The sequence below is a fragment of the Crotalus tigris genome, unplaced genomic scaffold, assembly GCF_016545835.1.
Source record: "Crotalus tigris isolate CLP2741 ecotype Arizona unplaced genomic scaffold, ASM1654583v1 scf7180000019225.73910, whole genome shotgun sequence".
NCBI lineage: Eukaryota > Metazoa > Chordata > Lepidosauria > Squamata > Viperidae > Crotalus > Crotalus tigris.
Genome location: NW_024097444.1, coordinates 5,526 through 32,600, shown reverse-complemented (window position 1 = coordinate 32,600; position 27,075 = coordinate 5,526). Strand labels below are relative to the sequence as shown.

General features: G+C 39.6%; 1 protein-coding gene across 2 annotated transcripts in view; it reads right to left on the bottom strand.

The window, feature by feature from the left end:
- The window catches only part of LOC120316073 (PDZ domain-containing protein 2-like), a 55,865-nt gene extending 30,513 nt beyond the window's left edge, over positions 1 to 25,352 (bottom strand). For both annotated transcript variants that reach the window (XM_039361256.1, XM_039361257.1), the window contains exons 1-9: positions 25,235 to 25,352; positions 23,527 to 23,672; positions 21,986 to 22,105; positions 20,644 to 20,758; positions 19,320 to 19,393; positions 17,861 to 18,086; positions 14,065 to 14,182; positions 8,599 to 8,731; positions 1,319 to 1,400 (exon numbers count right to left, since the gene is read on the bottom strand). In XM_039361256.1, the coding sequence (XP_039217190.1) occupies positions 1,319 to 1,400; positions 8,599 to 8,731; positions 14,065 to 14,182; positions 17,861 to 18,086; positions 19,320 to 19,393; positions 20,644 to 20,758; positions 21,986 to 22,105; positions 23,527 to 23,672; positions 25,235 to 25,346 (1,126 nt within the window). In that variant the 5' untranslated portion in view covers positions 25,347 to 25,352. The remainder of the gene's footprint in view (positions 1 to 1,318; positions 1,401 to 8,598; positions 8,732 to 14,064; positions 14,183 to 17,860; positions 18,087 to 19,319; positions 19,394 to 20,643; positions 20,759 to 21,985; positions 22,106 to 23,526; positions 23,673 to 25,234) is intronic.
- Between the last annotated feature and the right edge of the window lie 1,723 nt (positions 25,353 to 27,075).

The window sequence follows — 27,075 nt, the reverse complement described above, 5'->3', positions numbered from 1 at the left end:
TATGTCTAGTTTAACGAAGAGAAGGACTAGGGTAATTAGATATCCCAGGGGTTGCCACAAAGAAGAGGGAGTCAAGCTATTCTCCAAAGCGCCTGAAGGCAGGACAAGAAGCAGCGGATGGAAACTAATCAAGGAGAGAAGCAACCTAGAACTAGGAGAAGTTTTCTAATAGTTAGAACAATTAATCAGTGGAACAAACTGCCTCTAAAAGCTGTGAATGCTCCAACACTGGAAGTTTTTAAGAAGAGACTGGACAGCCATTTGTCTGAAATGGTATAGGGTTTCCTGCCTGAGCAGGGGGTTGAACCAGATGACCTCAAGGTCCCTTCCAACTTTATTATTATTATGGATCATCGCACAGTCAGCCAGATGTTCAGACTGGATTTGGCATTTTGTCTACCTATCGAGTCCTTACCCAGGACCTGGGATAAGCAGATGTGGATGTTTGATGGTATTACAGATATCATCGCAGGATGGAAGCAGTTCCTAGTAAGGCCGCCTTTTGCAATTGACTAATAGTGAATTTGTCAATGCCAATGGTATTCAAGTGGTGCTCCAGTTGTTTTGGGATTGCACCCAAGACGCTTATTATTATTATTGTTGTTGTTGTTGTTGCACTGCTCTCAGCCTGAACAAAGTTATATAACCCTCAATTAGTTCCTCATCTCTTGCTGAATACTGATATGTGAATTGTTTTATGTTTTATTCCACTGCATTTGGATGAAAAAAGTTGGCACTAAACATGTGTGGACTAATAAATCAATTCACCTTTTCAGCAAAGATAAAATTGGCTATAATATGATAACATATGGAAAAGGTGGTTGTTAGATTTCTAAAACAACCACCTGCCTAACTAGAGAATTAAGAGTAAATAAGAGCCAATCTTATAAGTTGTTGTGCTAAGGTAGAATTTAACAGATCCAGAAGCTGCAGTTACAGTTACAACTGATCCCTGAAAATTTTCTTTTTTTATAGTGTGTGTCTGTGTGTCTGTCTGTGTGTCTTTCTGTGTGAGAGAAGTAAAATAAATAGCTTCAATGGAACAGTTTGCCTCCTGGAATTGTGGGAAGTCTTCAAGAAAAGACTGGACAGCCATTTGTGTGGGATGGAGACCATGAGGTCCATTCCAGCATAGCTATGGCCACCATCTTGATTTTTTTACTTCCTCAGCAGATACTTCTGTTTATTTGTCCAATTAATTGGAAATAAAATGTAACTTCCCTTTGCACAAAATGTGCACAGAACAAACTTTCTAGGGATGTATCTATACTGTAAAAGAAGAGTCAAATCTGGTGCAATTTTAGAAACAGATGCATACCTGAGGACTGAGGAGAAGAGACATCCTTGTTTTCTCTGTGGGTGGTTCGTGTTATGGCTTCATCCATCTCCTGTTCAGAAACCTATTATTAAATTGGAAAAAAAGGGATCTAAAGGTATATTCAGGAAATAGCAAAATATATTACTTCAAAGTACATGTACATTCTTTTAATATGGAAAACAGAAATCTTGAAAGTGCTGATGTAGGCTGTGTAACACAGATTTCTTTTCTTTTCTCTTCGTGATTTTGAAGTAAAGCTTCCCACTAATCACAGTTTGAAATCTAGTATCGCATGGAGTGGCATTAGGAGCCCAAAAACCCTCTGAACTAGAAGACAAAAATGAACATCTTGGCTTAGGGACCTTCAAACATGTAACAGCTCTGAGAACAATTAGTTCTGTAAAACATTTATCCATTTGATGTTATTAATTGTATGGCCTTTGTTTTTCCATTACAGTGGGATGGCTGCACCACTGGAAGACATAAAGAATGTCTCCGTATGGCTATTAAGACTAGACACTAACTTGATGGTACATGATCAAATTAAACAATGATCCTTGTTTGTTGTTATTGTCTACATGTTCTGTGAGTTGGATCTAATTAGAGCGTCCATTTGAATAATGATGTACAAACTGTGGTATGTACCAGTTCTTTTATTCCTGTGCCATTTCCTAAATTTGCATAGCTGAGGGTGCAGCAAAGGTCCAAGTTTTAGCAGTACAGTATTTACCACATCTTTTTGCAAGTAGAAATTTAAATGTAATATGTTGGACTTTTCCTGGATATAATGCTTTTATTTTGCTTTAGCTCCCCAGCATCAAAATATGACTCCATGCAACGCCCCCAACCATCTCCCAAAAAACCATCCATATCTTTTCTTGTATGTGCCTCCTAAGACGCACAAAGATTGTCATCAAAACAGATGCTGCTGATGGATCTTTCTCCTTGAGCCCCTGCCTTCTCCCTCCCCGGATCTTCTCTAGGGAGTTAGTAGGTCTGGAGCCTTCAGGAGGAAGGAAAGGAAGTAAATTCCCAGTAGATAAGCACAAGCACCTCTGCATAATATGGAACTTTGTAAAACTGTAGTAGAATTGATGTATTCTTTAAAAGGAAAGACTGTGAAGAATGGCTAAAGAATCTGGAGGTATACAACCTACAGAAAAGATGATTGAGGATGGAACTGCAGACTCTGAGGCTTAGTTGTATGAGAATATGATATCACAATGCATGTACAAAAGGGGAGGAGCTTGCATCACAATGGCGCAACCCTGCTTTCGTCATTTTACCCTCACTTGCAGACTCCTCTAGTCTTCAAATATCTGAAAGTTTTCAAAGAGAAGAACATGGATAATGTTGAATTCCCCAGAAAGTAAAACCTGACCCAATAGGTTAAAATTACAAGGAAAGGATATACATCAAGGGGAATGTTCTGGCTCTGTGAACTGCCAATAGAATAGACTGGCCCATGAAAGAATGAGTTCTCCTTTACTGGAAGTAAAGAATAACAGAGTTGGAAGGGACCTTGGAGGTCTTCTAGTCTAACCCCCTGCTCTGGCAAGAAACCCTGTACCATTTCCGACAAATGGTTATCCAGTTTGTTCTTAAACACTTCCAGTATTGGAGCACCTATTCTGGAGGAAAGTGGTTCCACTGATTAATTGCTCTCACGGTAAGCTATACAGTCTGGATTGTTCATTATTAGAGATATTCTAATGGATTATGGGCTTAAAAGAGAGTTAGGCTAGTGGATTTCTAAGATATAATTTGTTATTATAGTTTCCTTTTCATTACCCAGCTATTTAAAAAAAATGGATAAGGGATACTTTAGCCTCCAAGAAATCAGCAGCAGCATTTCAATTTAAAGGCGGGAACTGAAAGGAAAGGGATGTATATGTAGAACCAATCCTTTTTGTTTGACTTTGGTGTAACTCAAAACTCAAGGCACACTCCTATAACAGAAAGGAACTGTATATGTTCCAAAGCAAACTTAGTAGCTTAAATCAGCTTTCAAACCCACATTTACTCAAAAAAACAAACAAAGAAAAATATAACCTGTGGCACTGGTTTTGGAAATACTTTCAAAAAGAAAATACCAGGTAATTTTGGAACAAAAACAATTCTGTCTGATGGAATGTAGATTAGCATACATACATACATACATACATACATACATACATACATACATATATGTCTTTGGTTACTCGGGTTTTCTCCTGCATAAAATTGGAAGTGTCTTGGCGACATTTCGACGAAGTCCCATTCGTCATCTTCAGGCTGTGTTTTAGGCTTCGTGCTTCTAGGAGCAAGAAGCCGAAAACACCAGCCTGAAGATGACGAATGGGACTTCATCGAAACGTCGCCAAGACACTTCCAATTTTACGTGGGAGAAAACCTGAATAACCAAAGACCTACAAACACCCGCGAAAACCTCAGAAAACATATATATATATATATATTTTCGCGGGTGTTTGTATGTAGGTCTTTGGTTGTTCGGGTTTTCTCCCGCGTAAATTGGAAGTATCTTGGCGACGTTTCGACGAAGTCCCATTCGTCATCTTCAGGCTGGTGTTTTCAGCTTCGTGCTTCGAGCAGCAATGTGTGGTCTTAGCTGTTTCTTCCTTTTAACTGCCAGTGGGGGTATGAACTGATTGGGTGGGAGCTTGGCTGTGTTCTGATTGGGTGGAGGGGTGTTCTGATTGGTTAGGGGCGTGGCTGTGCTCTGATTGGCTGGGGGGTTGGCTGTGCTCTGATTGGCTGGGGGAGTGTTCTGTTTGGTTGTGCTCAGGTTAGTCTGAGTTGCAAGAGGGTTTAAGATTTTGGGCTGCCTTGCTAGTTTTTGGCTTCGCGTTCGTGGTCGTGCCTCATCTTCATGGAGGGTGTCAGTTTGCTTCATGTATGGATTAGAGGGGTTTAAAGGGCTAATGATGCAGCTGTGGTCTGGCTTCTGGTTTGTGGTCGTGCCTCATCATCGGTGTGGCTTTGGGTTTGTTTTTTGCGTGGATGTGTGGTGGTGACATCCTGTGTGGTTTTTGTGAGTGTGGGTCTGGTATCATTTTTTTGTGTTAGGGAGTCGTTTTTCAATAAGGGCGGGTTTCCAAATGGCTGGTAGGCGGGAGGTATCATCTCGTTTGTTCATGCTGTGTGGGCGTTTTTCTATCTCGATGGCTTCTCTGATTATTCTGTTATTAAAATTTTCACTTTTGGCAATGGTTCTGGTATTTTTAAAGTCAATTTCATGTCCTGTGGCTTTAAGGTGTTGGACCAGGGACGATGTTGGTTCCTCTTTTTTGACTGAGTTCTTATGTTCTTGAATGCGTGCACTTATTCTTCTGTTGGTTTGTCCGATGTATGTGGTGGGACAAGTGGTGCATGGGATTTCGTATACTCCTTGATTTTCTAATTCAATTTTATCTTTGGGGTTTCTAAGGATGGTGGATATCTGGGAGTAACAAAGCATTTAGGGGTACCCCTATCTCTGAACTTGCCAAGTGGCTGAGCACTCGCATCAGCCACTTGGCAAATAACAGCAATACCACTGTGAGATCGGCAGAAGAATTCCTCAATAGAATTAAAACCCTGAGGGTGGAAGAAGATGAGCTCATGGTCTCCTTTGATGTAGTTTCATTGTTTACTTCCATCCCGCAAGAACTTGCGGTTACGGTCCTAAGAGACCGGTTAAATCAAGGAGACCATGAGCAGCGCCAGGACTCCCTTCAAACGGAAGATCTTATAAAGTTGATGGGAGTATGCCTTAACACCTATTTCACCTTTCAGGGTACTATATATGAACAAATTAAAGGAACACCTATGGGGTCGCCGATCTCCAGTGTGGTTGCAGAGATAGTACTCCAACAGTTGGAACACATAGCGATGGCCCGGTATCAACCAAAATTCTGGGCCCGCTATGTGGACGATACGTTTGCGGTCATCAAGAAGCGACACAAGACTGACTTTATGGGCATTTTGAATTCGGTATACCCAGACATCCAATTTACTATGGAAGAGGAAGATCAGGGCAGTTTGGCATTCCTGGATGTATTAGTGCAGCGCCAGGTGGATGGATGTCTGGCTACCAGGGTGTACCGAAAACCAACATGTACGGACAGGATTCTCCATTTTGGGAGTAATCATCCGATGGCCCATAAAGTCAGCTGTGTCAGGACATTATTCAAATGGGTGGAGACACACTGCAGCACCGTCAGAGCCAAGAAGGAAGAGAGAAACCATCTCTTCCAAATGTGTAGACGTAATGGTTACCCGGTAAAGTTTATTAATCAGTTCAGTAAACCACCTGGACCCCGGGGTAACCTTACATCCCAAGAATCCACACCTCAGGCAACTACACGTATCACCCTCCCCTATATTCATAATGTATCAGAAGCCACAGCGAGGATCCTGGCACCGTATAACATACAGGTAGCCCATAGACCAAACCAAACACTGCGGGCGGCTATAATGCGCCCCAAGGACCCACTCCCCAACACTGAAAGATCGGCAGCCGTTTGTAGGATTGATTGCATGGACTGCCAGTGCAATTACGTTGGGGAGACTGCTAAACGGATTAAGACCAGGGTCCACGAACACAGATTGGCAGTGAGAAGGGGAGATTGTTACTCCCAGATATGGGCACACACGGTAGATCTGGGCCATAGGTTTAATTTTAGTGGCGTCAGCGTATTGGCGAATGATAACACCAAAGGGGGCCGCCTACTTAGGGAGGCATGGCTCTCGGATAATAGATCTATTAACAGGCATGTTGACCTATGCCCGGCATACGTGGCTTTAAGATCATGGAGCATTAATAATCAGCGGCAACACCCCCGATGGCTTAATAATAATCCCGGTGATACCAAAGAGGAAGGGCAAATTGCCCAACAGACCTGGTGTAATCCGGAGGAGGAAGGGCAACTGCGGGACACCCCGACCATCCCAGTGAGGCTACCGCAATCCCAGAGGACTAGGGGGGTGGTGGAAACTGAGATCTGGAGTTCTGATAGTGAGAACGAGATGAAGGAGGATACGGCAGGTGGAGGCGCGGGGGAATCGCCAAACGTAACAGCTCGCCTGCGCGCCAAAAGAAACATCGTGGCCGGTCCGGAAGGGAGGAGAAGACCCCCTCGCGCAGCCAGAGCGATCAGACTTAGGGGGGATAGATCACGGGATATGGCCAACGACGAACCTCCGAGCACCGCCGGAGAGGAGGGGAGAAGATCAGAGAGCGGTGGAGTGCGAGGGATTGAGTCGTTACGCCCCCTACCCGATGATCCTGAGAATTCCCATGGAATGCACACGAACACCAACAGTGCAGAAAGGGGGAGAGCCGAAGAGAAACGTTATGACAGCCAGAAGGAGCGTGATTCGACTACCACACACACACACCCCGGACCGAGTACCCGAAGCAGGACGCGCGCAAGACAGCTGGGTATGGCGATGACCAGGAAACGACCCCTCCACCTTGCTGAACACCCCCCCACACCGTATTTGACTCGTAACAGCTCGCAAGACCATCCGGATGACGGGCGCACCAAAAATGAAAGTATTGGGACTAAAAAGGAAAGTTACTTTAAAAGGAACAATTGGGTAGGACATGGCTGTGAAAGGAATGTGGAATGTGCACTACCACCTGAACCTGGGGGGAGGTCAGAATGCAAAGACAACCGAAACAACTGGAGTTGCCACCCAACCACCCCAAGGTTGAGAGAAATAAGGATGGATGAAGATAGAAATGCAACCAAAAAGAGAAAGGAAAAACAGGTTAACCGTACGCAATTGAATCAATCAGGCCCGATAACAAGGTCAAGGAGCCGGGCGCAAACCTTGACACGCCTATAAAGGACTTCCTCATTCTCTGGCGCGCTAGCCCTGAAGATGCCGGCAGGTGACGGCGAAAGCTTGGCGCTTTTAATTAAACTTTTATAGTTTTAATTAATTAAAAACTTTTACAGTTTTTATTACCCTGGTGTTCATTTTATTTCTTCACCATGTATACTCCCAGGGTTCATATTTTTAACCTTTTTAACCGTATATATATATATATATATATATATATATATATATATATATATATATATAAAGAAGGGTAGTTTGTGCCCATAAAATTGTCTATAAAATGAAATAGAAAGTGAGGGTAAGAACAGCACCCTAAATTTAATAAAGGAACAATGAAGAGATAGAATTTTATATATAGAAACTAGAACAATAACAAAATGCAAAGTAGTAAAAAGTAATCTCTAAAAAATATTGGACAAAAACATTCAAATCTTTGCTTATTAACAGAATATCTTTTGGAAATCAACCTGATATGAATTTCCTTTGAAAATTTCTTTAAAGGAATGAAGAAGAGCCTAGGCATCCATTCACATCTGTGTTTTTTAATTATGCGCTTATATTAAAAAGCGCAGGAAAATACCTATTTTTCTTATGATCTTCTAAGAAAAAATATCTTTATGTTTTACTCTACAACATCAACGGATACAAATCCTTGAACAGAATGAGCCATATAAATACCTCCACCCCCTTTGTACTGAATTAATGAGCAAATTATATGCTTTACAACTGAATTCACACATGATATTAAATCAGAATTTTTTAAATACAAATTTTGCTGAAGCTGAACAAACCACATATGTTTTCTGCAATTTTTGGAAAATGACAGACTAGCAAATCAGTAAATAACCATGATAGGCAGGTTCATAGATTATGGTTTAGAGTTTTGTGTGAACCTGGCTGTAGAAACTGTAACTTTTCACCCAGAGAAATCTTATACAGTAAGTAGGATTTTATATAAAAGGCCCTTTGATACATATTAATGCAGGGGATAGCAATGGACTGTGGAAGTCTTAGCCTTAGTTATATGGAGAGCATATAAATTGCCTTCTTCTGCCTTAGGGGACCAGAATAAATCATAAATGAGTGTTGTAAGCTATTTATATAACAAAGAAGAGCAAAAATGTTACAAAGTATAAAACAAGGTATAGTAGTTACTCCCTGAGATTTTACAGTGATCAGGTAGCTTGGGGTCTGAAAATATCTAATAGATTTATTTCTAGATTGTGAGGAAAAATTAAAATATATTAACCCAGGTTTTCTAGATGTCTTGGATGTCAGTTATCACAATCACAACTCTGTGGGTTTTGGCCATGCTAGCAGAGAATTAAGAGGGTTGATCTATTCAGGTATCTTTTTGTACTAATATACTTTTTTACTTGTAAAACCATTGTGCAAGGCTCAGAGGGAAATGCTGTAGAGAAAAACTGAATATCTTCCATTCTGTTTCATACCTTTGGGTTAGGATGTCGGCTAACGATAAGGCTAACCGGGCCTGGTCCACATTCACTTAAAATGGCATAAGCTTCGCTCAGCGCTGCGTGACGCAAACTGACCGAATCTGCTTCCAGGATCTGATCACCACGGCTAAAGAAAAAGACAGACATCAACTTTAATGGTGTCATTTCACAGATAGGAAGTAGGGAAGAGGGAGACCTCTAACCACAAAAAGTTCAGACAGAAAACAGTTATAGCTTGACTATAAATCCAATTTATAGTGCTCGTCAACATAAAATCTGGGAGGAGAAAAGAAACTATATATATTGTTTTATCAACAAGAATAAAATGCAAAACAGAAAAATATACATTCAACACTAACAACAACAAAAACAAAAACAAATGTGTACAAAAAAGAGAAAAATATTCCAAATATCAAATAAATTTAATGTCACTCATAAAAAGTCTAGCCCCGCTGGATGCTAAAAAGATGATGATGATGATGATGATGATGATGATAATAATAATAATAATAATAATAATAATAATAATAATAATAATAATAATAATAATAATAATAATATCTGTAATACCATCAAACATCCACATCTGCCTATCCCAGGTCCTGGGTAAGGACTCGATAGGTAGACAAAATGCCAAATCCAGTCTGAACATCTGGCTGACTGTGCAATGATCAATAATAATAATTTATAATAATAATACCTGATAAATTCTCCTTCCCTTACATAACAGGTCTACAAATAGTTTAAAGCTTTCCCATCCTTATTTAACAAAATTATATATAAACAAAGTTCCAGATGAGGAGATCTTTATTTAATAATCAAATCGACCCAATGTCTAATCATTTTAACACTGCTGATTCAGTCAATGTTAAAAAAGAAACCAAATTCTGAGGATCTAATCAAAAGCAGAAGAATTCCCTTTCAGGTGGGCTTTTCTAAAAGCCAGCTAAGCTACAACCCAAAATCCTTTAAAATCAGAGTTGAAACTCTAAAAATTGCATAACTAGCTAGGAATCAGTGGAGCTGTGAAATTACTTTTCCAGTTGTGAAATAGATTTAACTCTGCTTGATAGGCTGATCTGAGTTGTTAGGATCTTGCTTTGTTTGTGTCTATGTAACCAGCTCCCTCTCCCAAATTAGTTGTTCCTTGTTTTCTTTTCTCCTTTAGTTCTCTTTTAACTCTATTTGATTTCTCAACCTTTATGTAGATAATAAAAGACTTGAATTCCACTACAGAATCAGCACTTTCATTTTCAAAACATTTTACCTTTAATGCACCTGCTTGGCTCTGTTACTAAAAGAAGAAGGTAATATTCAGTGCTTTTTTTGTAAAAAAAAAAAAAAAAGACGGAAGAAGAAAAATGGCTTCTAACAAGCAAAGTCAAGCCAGATTCACTTAACGACTGCCTGATTCACCTAACTGCAGCGATTCGCTTAACAACCGTGGTAAGAAAGGTCCTAAAATGGGGCACAACTCACTTAAAAACTGCCTTGCTTGGTAACAGAAATTGTGGGTTCGATTGTGATCATAAGTCAAGGACTACCTGTACTGAGTTAGCATCTCCCCAAAAGTGTGGGAAAATGCAATAGAGATTTGGGGAAGGTGGCTTAGGGATCCTCTGCTCAAGGGAACCAGACGGACTAAACCAGGGGTAGGCAACCATGGCTCTTTTATGACTCCTGGACTTCAACTCCCAGAATTCCTGAGCCAGCCATGCTGAGGGGAAAGGGAGAGGTTTCCAAGCTGAGCCATGCTGGCTCAGGAATTCTGGGAGTTGAAGTCCACGAGTCATGAAAGAGCCAAGGTTGCCTACCCCTGGACTAAACCTACCACCTCTATGTTGCAAATAATGCAAGGGATCGTTAGGATTTTTATATGAGGAGAAAACATGTTACAAACAAGTTTAGAAAATATTGTTTTAGTCTATGTGCCGTTCTGTGACTGTAATAAAGATTGAATCAAATTGCCTTAATCTAAATCAGTAAAGGTCATGTAGCATGAAACAGCTGATCCTGATTAGTCTGCAACTCCGCAATTTTAAGCAGGCATTTCCCATAGCCACAAACTCGTTTTCCTTGCAGATTAGTGGGAGACCAGCATAAATTAATTAGACTGTTTTCTGGCTATAGCACTTCCATATATCATCATCTTTCTCTGTTCCAAATTGTTTTTGAGTTAGTTATATGAATATTCAATGCAGAACTTTACACATATGCATGATAAAATCTGTAATTTTTATATACTTTGGTCTAGCTTCTATAAAAACATAGCAAAACCTTTCCACTCCAATCTGTATTCCATTTATACAGGAAGTACAGATTAAGTATAGATACAGACTGAAATGTAAATTATTAACTAGAGATAATATTGAATGTTGGGCAAGGATCGCAAATAGTTGAATTCATACCTCAGTCAGCTATAAGGTTTATTACTATAATAAGCCTGGATGAATCACTATTTCTCTATCTTCTCACAAAAGGGCTATGAGAATGAGAATAATTTGATATTGTTGAAGAAAAGTGGATGTAGATACAATTTAATATATTATAAATTCTTTTCAACCACCATCATCCAAAGTCAAGTTGGTGAGAATAGTAATGGCACTTTAACTACGCAAATCCTTATTTGGGATTCCATCACTATGTCTGGAAGACCCTGAAAATGTAGTCCCTTCAAAAGGGATTTGGAGTTGTACAAATGATTATCTGCATATTTGTGGCTGGATAGCTGTAGTCTCTTAGGATCACTTTATTCATATCATAATCATTATGCTAAGGTATCTGACTATTTTTTCTGATGGAAGCCTGGAAATGAGTTTAACAATAACAACAAACTGTATCAATGATTTGGGTTCTCCCTTTTTCCTTCATTGAGTTTACTGATGCTAAATTCTCTAAACTCAGAGATCCAACTTGGAGATTTACAAAACAGAAAAGAATGGCGAGAAGTCATATCTATTTCCTTCTTAATACAAGCAATAGAGAGGTCAACAGCCTCAATATATTTTAAGGGAATAGTCTGTAAAATATTAAAATCAGTTTCTTCACCTTTGTATATTTTTGCATTATGCAAACATCTGGAAGCATTTAGGTCCAGGACTACTACTTTAGATGGTCACAAAAAGGTTTCCCCAGCTACCATAACCCAGATTTTAAAAATTCTGGTATTATCTATAATCCCAAAAATTAAAAAAATGTATCTGACATGAATTAATGAATCTGACCTGAAGTGATAAGTATCTAGTCTAAAATCCTTCAGTAGTTGGCAACCCACTTATTCTGTAGGGCTATAATGCAAGTGTTTAATTTAGGGGTATAGAAACAGTAGTCATAAAGATCAAAAAGAGGTCTACCAAACTGGATGTGGCTCCCAATGTCTCTCTCAAATTAATAATAAAGCTAATCCTCATTTAATTACCATTTATTCAGTGACCATTCAAATTTATGGCAGTTACAAACAGTCTTCACAATTACAGCTGGTGCAGCATCCTATAGTCACATGACCAAGATTAGCGACTTGCCCTACAGATTCCCACAAGCCAAGGCAACAGGGAAGCAGACAGAAATTCGCAAGTCACGGTCACGTGAGGTCCTCACAGTCCTTGCTTAATGGCAAGGCAACCAGCATTGCCAGAAGTGCTGTCGCTAAATGGCACAGTCATCTGTTTTTTTTTTTACTTCTGACTATTGTTTTCCAACTGAATTTCCAGTCCCAATAAGCATTGTTAAGCAAGACCTACCTGAAATAATAATTAAATGTATATGCCACTAGTCTCCCAGTGACGTTTTGGCCATCTTTAATATGACACAAAACAAACCAAAGAGAAAAAAGTACGAAATATCTAGAGATATCCAGAACTGCTATTAGACCGCAATCATAGCCAAGCACACAGTGTCTTGGATTGCCACAAACTACTGTATAAGAAGTGCATTTCCTAAGGGTTCAGAAACGTGAACTGGATTTGAGGTGGTTTTTTTGAGCATAATAGGAATCTGACTACAACCCCTTCCTATCACTCTGATAGCCCCACAGATAGACCAGATGAGGAAATTAATTCAGGGAAATACAGTTGTGCTGTATCTCCTCCTTCGTCTTATAGTTCAGTGAATTAGGGAGACATCTGCCTGAAATACTTCCAAATCATATCTTCATAATCAAGGTAAAGGTTTTCCCTGTCCAGTCGTGACTGACTCTAGGGGCAGTATTTATCTCCTTTTCCTAGCCCAGGGAGCCAGCACTGTCCAAAGCAGTGGTTCTCAACCTGTGGGTCGGGACCCCATTTGGGGTCGAATGACCATTTCATGGGGGTCACCAAACCACGCTGTCCACCATTTTTTTCCCTTTTCCCTACCTGTCCTACTCCCTCTTATTGGTGGCCACACCCACTTGGGGGTCACCACAACATGGGGAACTGTATTATGGGGTCACAGCATTAAAAAGGTTGAGAACCACTGGTCCAAAGACACTTCTGTGGTCATGTGGGCAGCATGAGTATATGCCAAAACTCACAGAACACTGTTACTTTTCCACCAAAGTGGTACCTATCTACTTGCGTTTTCATGCTTTCAAATTGCTAGGTGGGCAGGAACCTGGGCAAGAATGGGTGTTCACTCTGCCACGTGGTGCTTGAGTCTCGAACTGCCAACCTTCCGGTCAATAAGCCCAGCATCTTAACCATTAGTTCACTGCACCCTCCCTATCTCATAGTTCTGAATTTAAACTATGTTTCAGCTCCTTTTGTTTGGGTAACGGTTCTTGTATATCTCCTCAAGATTATCTTCCTTAGTCTCTATACCTTGCCAGATAAGAGTTTAAAAAGGAAGTGGCATCAAATAGGTTTGGAGACGATCATGTTGTGCTCCTAGACCAGGGGTATGCAACCTTGGCTCTTTTATGACTCGTGGACTTCAACTCCCAGAATTCCTGAGCCACAATGGCTGGCTCAGGAATTTTGGGAGTTGAAGTCCACAAGTCATAAAAGAGCTAAGGTTGCCTACCCCTGTCTTAGGCATAAGAGAGGGTACCCTACCTATTGATCCTATTACAGCAGAAGCGGGAGGGATGGGGGCTTTCACTCAGAATAATCTATTAGCTAATGGGAGCAAGTTCTGCTCTGCTGGCTGTTGCTCTGGTATCTGCCATTGGTACCATGGCAGCACAGGTGGGATGGGGGGGGGGGACATAGCAGAATCCAAGATGTGTTCAAGTGCCCAAACGGAGTTATAATAAATGGGCAATTTTCATTGCAATGAAAACAACATCCAGATGCCTACCGAGTTTTATCTAATGAAATATCTGCTTTCTTCTGGATATATATGCTGTATGACATTTGTTCCTGGTGCTTTACTGTTCTCTGCTTTTCATGTCATAAGCTACCCAGAATCTTGTGGAGCTGGGTGGAGCTGAATGAACGATGCAGTGGGAGAAAGCCTTCTTTAAGAAAACAGTTCAGGACTAACCTTAATCTTCCATCCATTTTAGCCACAGATCCTGGAGCCAAGCTGTGAATATATATACCAGGAAGGCTGTTTTCCAAGGTGAGGCAGCAAGCACCAATGCCCAGGCCAACCCCAGGTTCTGTGATGAAATGAAAACAAAGTTGAGAATAATTTAACTTAAACGTTCGCTGGAATAGCCCCAAGGCATAAATGTACTTCTTAAGAATTGTCCTTCGTAGGAAACTATAAAAGTATTTGAAAGACAGGACATGGTATCCATAGATCTTGAAATGGCTACTAAGAGCCTTTGAACCAGTTCCTAGTCATCCACTGCAATAAGTCAGAGTGGATCAGGAGAAGTTTCCGCCTTCTACTAAGGATTTTAAGGATGACTTTAAAGCAATGAGAAGACTATGCTTCTCTCAGTTACTGTATTTTCTTCATTTGGCTTCGACTCTTTCCCCTCATCCCTCAAATTACGACAGATTGATAAAAGCTGATAGGAAGTGAGACAAAGTTACAGAAATATTTGATTCTGTGGTGATTCTTGACATCTCTCCACCCCAAATGTGCTTATGCCCAAGAGCCAAATGTAATAAAAGAAGTCATTACAAATACTTTCCTTGTTTATTCCCTATATGAAATGTACCCTTCTTGTTCCCAGGCTCCAAATCATGATGAAATATCTTTCCAGGGTCTAACTGTAAATTCTTCCAGTGAAAATTCCTTGCAAAAACTGGCAAAGATTATGTATCATAAATTTAAAACAGATTTAACCTGATTTTCTACTCAAAGCTTGTTTATTAATCTGATTTGTTCTTTCCATTGTTTTTAATCAGAGCACCATCACAACATTAGTAAAATATAACCATTCGGTTAATGCCATTTGAAAGACAATAGAGCCCATGGGAAGGATTGGGGGGGGAGAGAGAAGAAGGGAACAGGTTGAAAATCAATTATAAGATAGGAAACTCCAAGCAAGATAAATACCATGAAATTATTCTAAATCTGAGAAGGTATTGAAGCCATTCTGAAATGATTTTAAGGAGCAGGCACCTCATTTTGGTGGAAGCAAGCACCTTTCCTGCCTCTCTTAGTTACCCCATCATGATCGTTTGAGATAATTTGTCATAAAAATGAATACAAGTAGTCCTTGACTTATGACCACAGTTGAGTCCGAAATGTCTGTTACTGAGACAGTTGTTAAGTGAGTTTTACGACCTTTCATGCCACAGTTGTTAAGTGAATCACTGCAGTTGCTAAGTTAGTAACCTGGCTAAGCTAAGTGAACCTGGCTTCCCCATTGACTTGGCTTGTCAGAAGGTCGCAAAAGGGGATCACATGAGCCTGGGACACTGCAACTGTCATAAATGTGAGTCAGTTGCCAAACGCCTGGATTTTGATCACATGACCATGGGGATGCGGCAATGGTTGTAAGTATGAAAAATGGTCATAAGTCACTTTTTTCAGTGCCGTTGCAACTTCAACAGTCGCTGAAGAAACTGTTGTAAGTTGAGGACTACCTAGATTGCTGGCCTTTTCGGCTTCCAGGGATGAAAGAGAGTTGAGATCCAGTTGATCCAAGAAAGTAGTTGTAAGAGGATATTTTTCCTGTCCCTGTCCTCCCACTCTCTGTTACATCTCTGGTGCTTTTTATTCATCAAAATCTTTAAACGTGTATGTCACCTATTTCCCTAACGATTCCAGATTTACAAGGAGAAATAAAAAAAACATTGTTAAATTTATTTATTTATGAGACTTATATACCACTTTAAGTGCAAGCACTCTCTAAGCGGTGTAGACCAGTAAGCAATGTATATATATATATATATTTACATTGCCCCCAACAATCTGGGTCCTCATTTTACCTACCCCGGAAGGATGGAAGGTTGAGTCAACCTTGAGCCGGTGAGATTTGAACCGCTGACCTGCTGAACACAGTCAGCTAAAGTGGCCTGCAGTACTATCAAATAATAAAATAAAAACTATCAAAAACACTGAGGAAATAAATATGGCTTCAGCCCTGCTTCATCTTTTCTGGGCTATCCTGGAAAGTCAAAATAAAAATTCCCAGGAGGCAAACCACTCCTGGAACACTACCAGGAAAACTCAGGGACATCTGTGCCTTTTTAAATAAATATGCTCTGAGTCTTCTTTTCAACTCTAATGATGGGATAGGATAGTTTCAACTTCAGTGGCAATTGATTTCATGACTAGGTAGTTCCTAAAAAACTAAGCTGGGTTGGAAATGGTTAATCCTTGGATTAGAGCCCTCAAGAAAACCTAGGGAAATTGGAAAAAAAACATTCTGAAAAATGCAAAGGCAAGCCACATCTATAACACTATAGTACCAAGAAAACTGCATGGATATGTCCATAAAATCCCAAAGCATCAAGTCCAACTTGAAGGAGACTTTACATCAGGGGTCTTCAAACTTGGCAACTTTAAGACTTGTGGAGTTCAACTCCCAGAATTCCTCAGCCAACCAGGACTGGCTGAGGAATTCTGGGAATTGAAGTCCACAAGTCTTAAAGTTGCCAAGTTTGAAGACCCCACTTTATATATTTAGGGCTTCCACCTCAGGAATCACATCACAGGTCTTTTAAAGGATTTTCAGTGCAAAACATTACTCCATATCAAATAAGTTGACTACCACAATCCATTATGGGGTCACAAGGATTTCTTAAATTGGCTTCTATCCTACCCAACAGGAAGAAATCCCAGGTGTTTCATTTCAGTGTGGTTAGACATACCGGTATATTTCCAGTGGTGTGCTAAATCTACTCGTGCAGAGTTCTTGGTATATGATCAGCTTCTATGTGACTATGTTAATATTTTGCAAGGGGCAGCCAGAAGACAGTACGTGATTTTTTTTTTTACATATACTGTTGGAATTTTCCCATCCACAAATTTCATTGGAATTTCAACAAAACCAATTTGCTCTTATAGCACAGTTTCCATTACTCCCCAAAACATTTTGGTTCCTTCTAGACATGTCAGACAAAAATTTTGATCACTAACCACCCTGGCTCAAACTTACAGGAAAAGGAATCCAACACTTATTAAAATCTTATTATTGTTTCTATTTTCCCCCTTCTAAAATCTTCGTTATGAGGTTTTCTCCGCCTTGCCACAGCACTTTGGGCCATGGTTATTTTCAACAGAGGGATAGAATCAAGATCATGTGAAGTGTTAATACCACTTTACAATGCCTTGGTAAGGCCACACTTGGAATACTGCATCCAGTTTTGATCACAATGTAAAAAAGATGTTGAGACTCTAGAAAGAGTACAGAGAAGAGCAAAAAAGATGATTAGGGGACTGGAGGCTAAAACATATAAGGAATGGTTGCTGGAATTGGGTAGGTCTAGTTTAATGAAGAGAAGGATGACGGGGGACAAGATAGCAGTGTTCCAATATCTCAGGGGCTGCCACAAAGAAGAGGGAGTCAAACTATTCTCCAAAGCACCTGAAGGCAGGACAAGAAGCAACGGATGAAAACTAATCAAGGAGAGAAGCAATCTAGAACTAAGGAGAAACTTCCTGACAGAACAATTAACCAGTGGAACAACCTGCCTCCAGAAGCAGTGAATGCTCCAACACTGGAAGTTTTTAAGAAGAGACTGGACAGCCATTTGTCCAAAATGGTATAGAGTTTCCTGCCTGAGCAGGGGGTTTGACTAGATTACCTCCAAGGTCCCTTCCAACTTTATTATTATCATTATTATTATTATTATTACTACTACTACTACTATTATTATTACTATTATTACTATTATTATTATAACAGAATAATAACAGTTGTATTTTCTCAAACCTTTATTTAGAGTGACTTCCATGACGATTCTGTCCTTTGGTCCAGGTCCTTTACGACTAGAAGAGGAAGTATCTCCATCTTCTCCACTGGGAAATGAGGCTGCTCCACTGGCACTGGAGCTGGGAGAACTGGACCGGCTGAGTAAAGTGGGAGTTGGGCAGGGTGTAAGGCTTGGGCTGCGAAGTCTGGTTCGTACTGTGAGAGTCACCACACCTTTCTTGAGTTGCTAAAGAAGCAACAGAGTTGTTAGGTGTATAGTATCACCACTTTTCCTTTGTCTCAAAAACTAAGACATGAATTACACATCTAGAACTTGGAACATGTCTGGAATCATTAAGTGGAACATCTGCTCTTGAATAAAAAAGTAAATAGTAAAATAAAATAAAAAAACTATGTTGGGAATTGATCACCGTACAGTGGATCATTCTGTACAATTTGATCTAGAAGGTCTGTTGTCTACGTGTGTATAGGTAGTCCTCGACTTATGACCACAACTGAGCCCAAAATTTTTGTTGCTAAGTGAAACATTTCTTACGACCTTTTGTGCCACAGTTGTTAAGTGAATCACTGCAATTGTTAAGTTAGTAACAAGGTTGTGAAATGAATCTGGCTTCCCCATTGGCTCTGCTTGTCAGAAGGTCGCAAAAGGTGATCACGTGACCCTGGGACACAGCAACCGTCATAAATATGAACCAGTTGCCAAGGATCTGAATTTCGATCACATGACTATGGGGATACCACAACAGTCCTAAGTGTGAAAAACAGTCATAAGTCATTTTTTTCAGTGCCACTGTATCTTTGAACAGTCACTAAACGAACTGTTGTAAGTCGAGGACTATCTTATGAACATAAAATATTTCTTTACTAACCTTGCCCAAGATATCTATTATGCTTATAGAAAATGTAGATGCCAAAGCAAATCATTTTCCCTTGTATTGATATTGCTTTATGCAGGACCCATGAAGACCAACTCCCAAAAGATGCTGGAACACAACACATCTGGATAGTATCCAGTTGGGGAAAATAGTTGCAGTGCTTTTTTTTTAAAAAAAAAAAAAAAAAAAAAAAAAAAAAGGTGCCGGAACTCACACATGTCATACAACCTGCCTTGCCTACCCTACAAGGTTCCATCCAAAAAAGGTGCCGGAACTCTGTTCTGGGTGTTCTATGAGAAAAAAAGGCCTGAGTAGTTGTATTCAAATATAAATGGGTACATATAGAAGTGAATACAACAGCTTTCCCCAACAGGATACCATCCAGATGTGTGGTACTATAGCTTCTATTTTTTTCTCAGCCAACAAGATTAGACTGGTTCTGAACTTTGAAGAGTTTTGAAGGACATCAGTATGGGTAAGTTACATATGGGAATGCTATACTGACCAGGTGGCAGATAAGTTTGCATTAAAAGCATATTGTAAGTTTTGCAGTCTTACTAAAACCCTGCAGTTCTGTTACCTACTTTGAATGTTTGAATTGCCTCCTGATGCGTCAGCCCTTGTAATGATTCCCCATTAACCTCTAGAAGTTCGTCTCCTGGAAACCGAAAACAAAATGCATTATCGCCATTTGGATGGGATGAAATAAAAGGCATTCCAGTTCTTCCCATACTATTATATTACAACATATGTTATCTCTTTCTATGCTTGAATAAATTAAGTTTAAACAGTGGCATGTTATTTTTGCCCTGAAAGTTTCATTAGACTATACAAATTTGGAAGCATTTTGTAGTTTAGTTATCTTGTGCATTTGGAATTTTGGAAGCCCAACAAGGAAAAATGCTTAGGAGTCATTCTTATCCATGAATGGTAGCAAAATGAGAATTTGCAGGAACGAACAATCCACAATACATGGCCCAGAAGCAGAAAAGCTGAACTTCTTTGCATGAAATCTCATCAAATTTCAGGCTGCAGAATGGCTTATGGGTGGGAATGGGAGGCTGAATTATCGTTTCCACTCTTTCCTGGATCTTGGGTGAAGACATGTTTGTCACCAAATGTGGTATAGCACAAACTATAGCTTTTGGATATGGTTTGTTACAAGATAATTACATTATACCGCATTACACAAACTATCGAAGGAACTGTCCCCTACACAACATTAGCAAGAAAAAAATCTGGTGTATATTGTGTAAAAACAGCAGTATTTCAGATGTCTCTCTTCTGAAACATCTGAAATATTGGAAGGAAGTATCTGGAAGGGACAAAGCCATGGCTCCAAAGAGAGCAGTTTACATTATATTAACCACTTCTCCTTCTTTTGCTCCGGACCAAGAACAGAAGGAAAGCCTGGTTCTGTCAACAAATTACAGGTAGTCCTCAACTTATGACCACAATTGATTTACATTGCTAAGTGAAACATTTGTTAAATGAGCTTTGCCCCATATTACGACCTTTCTTGCCACAGTTGTTAAGTGAATCTGACTTTGCTCGTCAGAAGGTTGCAAAAGGGGATCACGTGAAACTGGGACATAGCAACGGTCATAAATATGAACCAGTTGCCAAGCACCGGAACTTCGATCACGTGACTACAGAGATGCTGCAATGTTATAAGTGTAAAGAAACGGTCAAAAGTCCCTTTTTTCAGCATCATTGTGACTTTGAATGGTCATTAAATGAACTGTTGTAAGTCAAGGACTACCTGTATTCAGCTTGGTCATGAGTTTTTGTTCTCCAGCTTACATGTTTGGCAGGAGGAACAGGTAGGATAGGTAAATATGGGCTTGGGAAGTAGTTAGTTTAAACAAGTTGTGAGGCTAACCAAAATCTGTTTTTTTGCAAGCGTACCTTCTTTTAACCTGCCATCAGCTGCTGCAGCCCCATTTGGAAAAATTGTCTTTACAAAAATGCCCATACGACCCCGGGCAGAATCTTGTCCCCCCACAATGCTGAATCCAAGACCCTGCAGCATAGGTACAAATTAGGGTAAAAGGAGAGGAATAAATGCCTCATAAGAATCTCCATAGACAAATATCCCATAACTTCCCAAATCACAAACAACAAGAATCTGATCAAGTAAACTGAACTAACTAAACTGGTTTCTTCATCTTTGTTGTTAAACAGTAAGAAAGAAAAAGTTTTTAAAGGAAGGGAGAATATACTATCTCAGCACAATGCTAGGTTTTAGAACCAACAGAAGTATCTGCATGCTGCATTTTCAATGGGAGCCTGAAATATAGCTTTGGCAAAATATGTTAAGATATGGGCAGACTGCAAGAGAAAGAGACCTGAAATGAATAGGCAAATGTCCAATTAAAATTAGAATTATGTGGGCAAACCTCACTGAATCTGTTAAAATGCTGGCAATCAAGTTCTGCACCGAATTTCCTGACTCTTCTTCAGAGGCAACCCAAGTAGAATCTTCCCAATAAGTCAACAGCTGGTTTTGCACCTAAGGTGGGTCTAGAACCAATGGTGAGATTCAGCCACTTTGGCAGAACCGGTAGCTAATTTTTTGTTGCCCAGGCCCAGAATGGACTTCCAGAAGCGGCAGCCACACAATGAACTATTTGTTCACATATTTGAAACCCACCATTGTCTAGAGCAGTGGTTGTCATCCTTTCCAATGCCGCGACCCCATAATACAGTTCCCCATGTTGTGGTGACCCCCAACCACTTATACATCACCGAATGCCAGGGACGTGGCCAAAGAAAAGGGGAAAAAAATGGCGGACAGCCTTGTTTGGCGACCCCCGTGAAATGGTCGTTCGACCCCAAATGGGGTCCCGACCCACAGGTTGAGAACCACCAGTCTAGAACTCACAGTCTCCTACTTTCTAGCTTGATGCTTTAACCACTAACTAAAGTGGCTCTCATCATTGATTAATTTCTAATCACAAACAGTGGACTCTGCAGTGTTAAACAAACCTAAATGGAGTATACGGTGTTTATACAGACCCCAAAACTTTTACCATCAGTGACCCCATATTCTCAAGAACTGTGGATATCACTTTTTCCCCTACATTGCACCAACTACCAGTATTAAGTGGTTCCAAATTCTGGAATAGCATCTCTTTTGCTATAATAAATTTTAGAACAGCCCTCTGCAACTTGGGTCCTCAGAAGAGTTCTTGACTTAGATTCCTAGACAGACACACAATATTAAAGTCTTTTTTTATTTCATTCTTACCTTGCCCTGCCCCTTCATCAGAACAATGTTGGAGATAATAGATGGCTGGGTAAGTCGCCACGGATATTCAACCTGAGCTGCACTCAACGAACGAGTGGATTTCTTAACAATGTGGTATTCCTTCAGAAATAGAACAAACACAATAATTGCAAAAAAACTCAGAATGATTCTGTTTCAATTATAGGCTGTCTAATCTTGGTTTCCGGTTAGTAAATAGTCATTAGATCATGGTTACATGCAAGTGCCTAAATGTGTGTGTATGTGTACACATACATATATACATATATACACATATATACAGTACACACACACACTCACACATATATAATAAGACTGGGTCTTTTTTTTTGCCTCCAAAAGAGGTACCAGGTCTTATTTTCAGGGGATGTCTATTATACTCATCTCTGGCACCGATAACCCCACCCAGCAGGTCCACTTCTACTGCGGCTGAAGGAGCAGCTTAATTCTACAGCTGCATTCTGGCCTGCATTTCGCAGTCAGGCCTTTCTGGAAGGCCTCTGCAGCTGAGTACCGAGCTATGGATTGAATCCACAGCTTGGTTCTCGGCTGCAGTGGCCTTCTGGAAAGGCCTCTGACTGAGAAATGCAGTCCTGGCTGCAGAAGACACCTCAGAAGAAGTGAGCTGGCGAGAAGAGGCCTGGCTGCGGGGTAAGTGGGTGTGGGAGCATGGGGCAGATCCATGCCCCACCCCCGCCCTAGCTTGATTTTTAAATGCGTGCCTCGCCCCAAAACTAGGGCTTATATTTGGGCTAGGGCTTACGATATATATGTATGTTTGTGTGTATGTATAAACAGGGTAGAAAATAAATCAAGATAAGTACCAGAGAACATAAGGTAGTATCTTCCAAAATTTTCTGCAATATATTGTATATTTTTATTCAGATTAAATAAATAGTCTACTATATACAAATAAGGCACCACAATAACCTTTGCTGGCATATGAATTACGAGCAAGCTCAGAGAGCATCAAGGACCCCTCTTTGCAACCCTGAGCTACAAATATTCTCCTTAATTGTAATTACAAGTAGTCTTCAGCTTAGAACCATTCATTTGGCAACCATTCAAAGTTACAACAGCACTTGAAAATGACTTACGATCAGGACTGAAAATCAGGCATTTGGCAACTGCCCTGTATTTACAATGGCTGCAATCTCCAAGCGTCATGTGATCTCCATTTGAGGCTTTCCCAGTTGGCTTCCAACAAGCAATAACATCAATGGGGAAAGCTGGATTCGCTTAATAACTGCCCGATTCACTTAAGAACCGCAGCGATTCGCTTAACAACCATGGCAAAAATAAAAGATTGCAAAATCAGGTGCGACTTACTTAACAGCCACCTTGCTTAGCAACAGTTGTGTTCCCAATGTTGGCTGTAAGTCAAGGACTACCTGTACAGCATTTGCATTCTGGTTCATGATTGAGTTTGTTTTAATCTTTGCTCCCTCCATCAATTACCAATAGTTAAAATAGGAATTATTTGGCTCAAATGATGCCATTTCCCCCCCCCCCCTCTTCCTCACTTGTCTGGTTCCTGTGTCCAAATGCTGCGGTAAGGAATGCTTTCTGCCTCCCCGGGAATATTTCATTGGTAGTTCATAATTCACATCTCCATTTTCTACTGTCAACTCATCATCTTCTCCCACAGATTCTAAGCGAGTTGCCGCCCCTAAAGAATAACCCAGGGATAAAATTTATTATACACGCATCAAAGCCTCTTTTAAGATTGTCAGTTCTAATGGAATTTAGAATGTCCATTGAGAAATGATGGGTGGATGCATTTCTTAAAACATCTAAACAACAATAATAAATTTTATCTTTGTGTGTGCCCATATGCATGCATGTGGCTATATGGGCAGGGGTAATTTATTAAGGAAATGACAGAACACACTTTTTTAAAATCAAAATGCATATTTAATCACAAATAAACAGCACTTTTTACTGACTTAAAAAAAGACAGAACTCTTATTCTGTATCTGAGCTCCAGGTAAAAAAGCAAAAAATAGTTTATGCATACAATCAAATCAAGTGCAGGTTCATATTTTTAAAATCAGTTTAAGGGCATTCCTATGCACCTTCAATTGTGTGGTGATGGCTCTACAGAAACTCTAAGCCATATGCTGCTTCATTGTTCTTTATATAAAGACTCTAGACAGATTTTTATATATCCGATATTGAAGAAGTTTCCAGGTAGGGGATATGAATTTTATCTAAAGTTGCTACTTTCGGATAAGGATCCAAAAATATCAATTCAGGTTGCCCAATTTTGTGCCACCATTTGCACAATACATCGCACCATTATCAAGGTCTGAAAAATTTTAATATGATGTTTTATTTTGAGAATTTCGGATTATATTACATTGATTGTTTGATGGTTTTATATTATGTAAATATGAAAGTAAAATTGTCACTGTTGTTATATTTTGATTATGTCTGGCCTTATGGCTGTAATAAACCGATTGATTGATTGATATTTTTAAAACCCTCAAAGGATAGACAGTGAGAAACTTTATGAATTACTTTCTCTCATGCCTTTCATCCTGTGTACTTCAATCAGCAGCAGTAATCCAATTCTAAATCCCCCTGCCAACTGGAGGATGGTGTGAAGATCACAATCTTTCTTAATCGCAATCCTAAAATTGTGGAGAACCTGCTTTGAAGAGGTTCACCTGATACAGTCCTTGGGTTCTGCCAACACTGATGGGTTTCTCTGTCCTCACATAGAAGAGCAGCAAGATGGCTCTTTTTACACTGCTGCCGTAATTATCTTTGTGTTTCATCTTTTTAAAGGCTTTGACCCTTCTCAATTATTACCATTTTATTAAAATCTGATTTGAGATACATGTTCTAACTGTTAAAAGGTCACAAATCCAGAGGCCATAAGTACCTCAAATAACTAAAGGAGATGGAATATGGCTCAGCAAAGAAAATAATATAAGTCTTTTGGTCCAGCACTACTTTAACTTTAAAAATCTAGCCTCAAAGATAAGAGTAGTAGAAGTTGCTCTTTATTGGGAACGAAATGATACACCTATGTAGCTCGGTATGATTTAACTGTAAGTATCAGAAACCTTTAAGAACTCCAGTAGAGGTATTTCTCATTGATAACTCTATTCTTCCTCTGAACTATAATTTGTTTCTCAAGGAGGTAACAGTATGCTGGTAAACCTGACCTCAACAGTCTTCCAACTCTTCCATGTTTCTTTATCCAATATAAAAAAATAACAATACCTTGAGATCGGGTCTTGTACTTCAAAATACCACCTCCAAGAGTTGGGCTCTGACAATTCTCTTTAGAACTCTCTTCTTCTGTAGGATCTGAGGACCTGTCCGTATCGGTCATGTGTGTCATCTGAAGGAGAAGAAGGGATTTTTTTTAAAAGTCCAGCTAAATTTTCTAGGATGTAGAATGTAGGATGTAGAAAATGTAGGATCTAGCTTTCCATAATAAATTATGTATTATCCCAAAGAAGCTATAAATGAGGATCTCAAGCAGAATTGTTGCAGCTTATTTGCACTGATATTTGTAACCAGGAAAAAACAGAACAGAAGAGAATAGAATACTTTATTGGCCAAGTGTGATTGGACACACACAAGGAATTCGTCTCCAGTCCATAAGCTCTCAGTGTACATACAAGCAACAAGTGATATTCATAATCATAAAATACAATCATCATAAATCATAGATACAACACTCAGTGATAATTATAGGACACTAAAGCAATCAACATAAATAGTAATAGGATACTAAATAAAAGCAATCAACATAAATCATGAGATACAACAACAAGTTATAGTCCTAAGAATCTAAGGACATAGGTAATAAGATAGATGAGAGAGATAATAAGTAATACAGCCCTACTAGGTGGTTTGACATCCCAGGGCATAGACAATTGTTGTGGGAATTAGTTACTTAAAAAAGTGATGACAGGGTGGGGTGGGGGGAGAACTGTCTTTGTGTCTAGTTGTTTTGGCATGCAATGCCCTATAGTGTCATCTTGAGGGAAGAAGTTGAAACAGTTTATGTCCAGGATGTGAGGGGTCTGTAGGTATTTTCACAGCCCTCTTTCTGGCTCGTGTAGTATACAGGTCCTCAATGGAAGGCAGGCTGGCTGCAATTATTTTTTTCTGCAGTTTGAACTATCCAATGAAGTCTGTGTTTGTGTTGTTTGGTTGCTGTGTCAAACCAGATAGTTATAGAGGTGCAAATGACAGACTCAATAATTCCTTTGTAGAACTGTATCAGCAGCTCCTTCGGCAGTCTGAGCTTTCTGAGTTGGTACAGGAAGAACATTCTTTGTTGTGCTTTTTTGATGATGTTTTTGATGTTAGGTGTCCATTTTAAGTCCTGAGATATTATACAACCTAGAAACTTGAAGATCTCTACTGTTGATACTGTGTTGTAAGAGGTGGTAGAATAGGAGGGCTTCTCCCAAAATCTACAATCATCTCTACAGTTTTGAGTGTGTTCAGTCCCGACTGTTTTCTCCTTGTCCTACATTTTAGGACACAGAAATCAACTGAAAAACAATGATTTGTTTTATTATTTATTTATTTTCTCATATGGGTAAACTTCATAGAGAGAATATCAATGCAAGGAAAAAAATCCATTTTTCCAAAATTTAGATTATTATGTTTCTGCACGTCTTTCCCGTATATTTTCTATCACTCTGTTTTAATAAGGTGCTTTGGAGTACGATTTTTATTGCTTAGTTGCACGCACATGTACTGATGCTTATTCTAAGCGGTTTTCAACATTGCAGATCAAAGCCGAACCAATAAAATCAAGACGAATGGTATCGAATCTGTCTGTCTCTCTCTCTCCCCAAGACAGAACATATCCCTGGACTTTCATTCATTACTAAACCTTGGTTTCATTCCCACCCCGAGGATTTAATCTTCTTTCCTCAACACACTAGATGACACTTTTAGGAGATGGAGGTCAGAGGTGTGGAGTTTGCTGTTGAAGCCAATGTTTGGTTTCAATAGCTTGCTGAAAGCATACTTTTTACGTTCCTTCTATTCAATTTGTCAAAAGGATCATAAGATGAAATATAAAGTAATACTGCAAT